At 50.0% G+C, this 3,204-nt stretch overlaps 1 protein-coding gene across 1 annotated transcript in view; it reads right to left on the bottom strand.

The window, feature by feature from the left end:
* Positions 1-2,801, bottom strand: part of KCTD17 (potassium channel tetramerization domain containing 17) — a 7,485-nt gene extending 4,684 nt beyond the window's left edge. The window contains exons 1-3 of the mRNA XM_010005842.1: positions 2,604-2,801; positions 1,887-1,995; positions 29-120 (exon numbers count right to left, since the gene is read on the bottom strand). Of these exons, the coding sequence (XP_010004144.1) occupies positions 29-120; positions 1,887-1,995; positions 2,604-2,786 (384 nt within the window). The 5' untranslated portion in view covers positions 2,787-2,801. The remainder of the gene's footprint in view (positions 1-28; positions 121-1,886; positions 1,996-2,603) is intronic.
* Between the last annotated feature and the right edge of the window lie 403 nt (positions 2,802-3,204).

Consider the following 3,204-nt stretch of genomic DNA (forward strand, 5'->3'; position numbering starts at 1 on the left):
ACTCTTTCCTTGTCATTTTTCTCTATACCTGAGTTACTGTGTAGTCCTTCTCCTCTAGTCGATCCTTGATTATTCGGATTAAAGGACCAATGTTATAGAACTCAGCTTCTTCTAGGACCCCTGAGAAAGAAAGACAGAAAGACCACAAAGACAGAAAGTTAACAGCCTGTCTTTGTATTTTTGGCTTGCAAAAGATAATTTCTGAACTTCCCTAGGTCCATAGGGAGAAATAACACGGCGGCTTCTCTTTCTCACAGATTTCTGCTGCTTGAAACTCTTACTGCAAAGAACTGAACCCTGGCTCTCTGCATTACCTTTCTAATGCTCACCCCCATTTCCTCATGCTGCCTGCTACTACAGAAACAGGCTCTACCAGAGAAGGCTTTTGCTGAGGACTGCTAATACCTCTCCCAAATAACTGGCCAAGAAGAATAAATGTAGGTTCCAGCCTCTCTCAATGACCACTAGTCATCACGTTGTTCAGGCCCTCTTCTTAAGGCAGAGAGCCATGATTTGTTCTGACATTATCACCAAAAGGCCCCAGAAAATTCCAACTTTCCTCCTGGGCCAGATGGAGCTGCACCCACCTTGCAGCCCCACATCACTTCAGGTGACCTTTGGCTCTCTCCTCTGTGCTTCACCTCAAAGCAGGTAAACAGAGAAGTGTTTTGGTTCTTCCCTGTATGGTGTCTGCATCCACCTCCTCTCCTGAAACTCACCTGTTTGCTAACAGGCCTTCAGGGAAAGGGAGATGTGTTCCCAGAGGTCTGGTGAGTGAAAGGCAGCTAGAAGCCAACATTCACACGTCCCCAGGGCAGTCCAAAGACAATGCAGGTGGGGAGACTGATCCTCATTCAGCTGTGAATTATCTAACAGGTTAGTTTTATTCCTGCCTGAGCTTTACCAGCAGGAACAAAAGGCAATGTTAACCTATGAATGGGAGTCCTGTTACGCTTCAGGTTTTATGTTAAAACCTGTGCATGAACTCTGTCTGACCTCAGGATTACAAGAAATGTCCTAGTAAGAAACACCCCAGAACTGTGTTTCTTACAATTCTGTACTATTGCTTAGATATATTTTTCGAATCACAAATCATAAGACAATTCTGAAGAAAAATCTGCTTGCATTAGGTAAAAACCCATAAGAGAGAGAGGCAAGAAGACTAATGCACATGCAGAAACTGTGCTTGGCAAGGGCTGGACAGCACAGCCTGTCTTTGGAATTGGCTCTTTGTTCAACTCTAGCTTCCAAAAAATAACGAGGCATCGGGGACTGTTGGCTGGTAACACCATGATGTTACTGAAATATCTATTGGATAGGATACTGAAATAACCTATTGGACTCTCTGCCAACCTCAAATGAGGGATTGGTTTGTTTGGCTTGCTCCACTGGAACTGCTGCAGTTCACAACCCATCAGAGCGCTAGTAGCATACATTGCATATCACTGATTAATTACCATCTTTATTACAGTCAGTAGAAGAGATGAGTTTGGTTTTGTTTGGTCTTCTGGGGTTTCATTCCTTATTAGAAACAGTAACTAACAGAAAACTCAGTTACAGAACCTGGTAAAAGTGGATCAGGAACAAGAGAAAAATAGTTTACTGAGGCTGAGAGATCCTGCATACTACTGCCTTCATGACATCTCTGCTGAACAAATAGTTGTGAAGCCACAACACCTGCAGGATGTCTTCCTCACCTACTCAGAAACTCTTCAGTAAAAGAAGCATCGGTATGTTCTCCAAAAGCTGCAGGGAGAACCTTCTCAAATCCCTCCAGATAAACGTCCAGAAGGAGAGTGAGAGAAAACAAGGTCAACAACAAGTCCTACTGTATCCTGGCTACAGCAGTGATGTTAAGTAGGAAGTTTCTGAGCTCCAAGACTCACCCTCTTCAGCCATATCTTTATCCAAGACCAGTTTCCCATGACGGAGGAAATTCAGAATAGGTCCAAAGTAAGTGGGGTCCCGATCTATTAGGTATGCACCAGTCTCATCCTAGCAACAGAGATACACCACAAGGAGAAAAACTCCATGGGAAAACTGTAACCAACCCTCACATGCTCAGGACTGCATGAAAATACAAAACTAGGCAAAACTGTCTACTATTTCTAAGACTCCTCGGAAACCATAGACCCCTGAGAGTCCCTAGCCAAGTCAGGTCAGCTTGGATTTTAACTCCTCTGTTGGTATGCTCGGCATGCCCAGCTCAGCATGGACCAACCCAGCTGAGAAAGCCATAAAAACGGGCCTCAGTCTCCTTTTGCAACCGTGTGTGCAGGCCCAGTGTGAGAAAGCAGAGAGGCCCCTTTTAGGGAACAAGGCTGAGTCGGGGGGATAGAGCTGGGAGACTCCAGGGATGCGGGGTAAGGATGTAAGGCAGGGCTGAAGGGGACACGGCCTCCAGCCTGGGAAGACAGGCTACACCACAGCAAGGCGAGATCTGGCAAGGGGAAATCCTTCCAGGGAGTGGGGGGAGAAAGAGCAGGCATGTTCCACTCGAGTTCCTCCTGCAGCTGCCGGGGTCTGGCTCCATCCCTGCATCGCTCCATCCCCCCCCCCGTGCTCAGAGCGGGGCGGTGCGGGAGGCAACCCAGCTGCCTTACCCGGTCCGACTGCAGCTCCTCGCCCTGGCACAAGCGCCACAGGAAAGATTTCTGCTCCCGACAAAGGGTCTGCCTGGTGGTGAGGAAGACGGTGCCCCCCACGTTGAGCCTCACCCACTTGGCCTGGGTGCCAGAGGGCGGCGGGAGGTCCCAGGTGCAGCGCAGCCCCACGGCGCCCTGCATCTCCTCCCCGCCCTCCATCCTCATCCTTATCCTCCTCCCCGCTTCCTTCGGCGTGCAGGTGCTGCCTGCCCGAGAATGCCGGGACCTGTAGTTTATCCGCCTCTCCCTCCGCAGCCGCGGTGTTTTCCGGGGGGGCAGGGTCTTCCCTGTCAGCTGCCCGGGGGTCCCACGCTCTGTGCCGGAGGGTATCGCTGCGGCTATTAGAGGTGGGCACAACCGCAGCTCCGCGGCGCTGAGCTGCCCTGGCTTCTCCCCTCTTCCTGCTCTCACTAACCCAGGGCCGGGCAGCAGTTCGGAGGCGCAGGGTGTTTATGCAAAAAAAAACCCTCGGCCACGTATTTCCACGGACACCCCCTCTGGCTCATTAAAAGGTTCTGGGAGCTGTAGTTTGCACAAAAGGTTGCTGGGAACTGTAGTT

Source organism: Chaetura pelagica, unplaced genomic scaffold, assembly GCF_000747805.2.
Source record: "Chaetura pelagica isolate M959 unplaced genomic scaffold, ChaPel_1.0 scaffold79, whole genome shotgun sequence".
Taxonomy (NCBI): Eukaryota; Metazoa; Chordata; class Aves; order Apodiformes; family Apodidae; genus Chaetura; species Chaetura pelagica.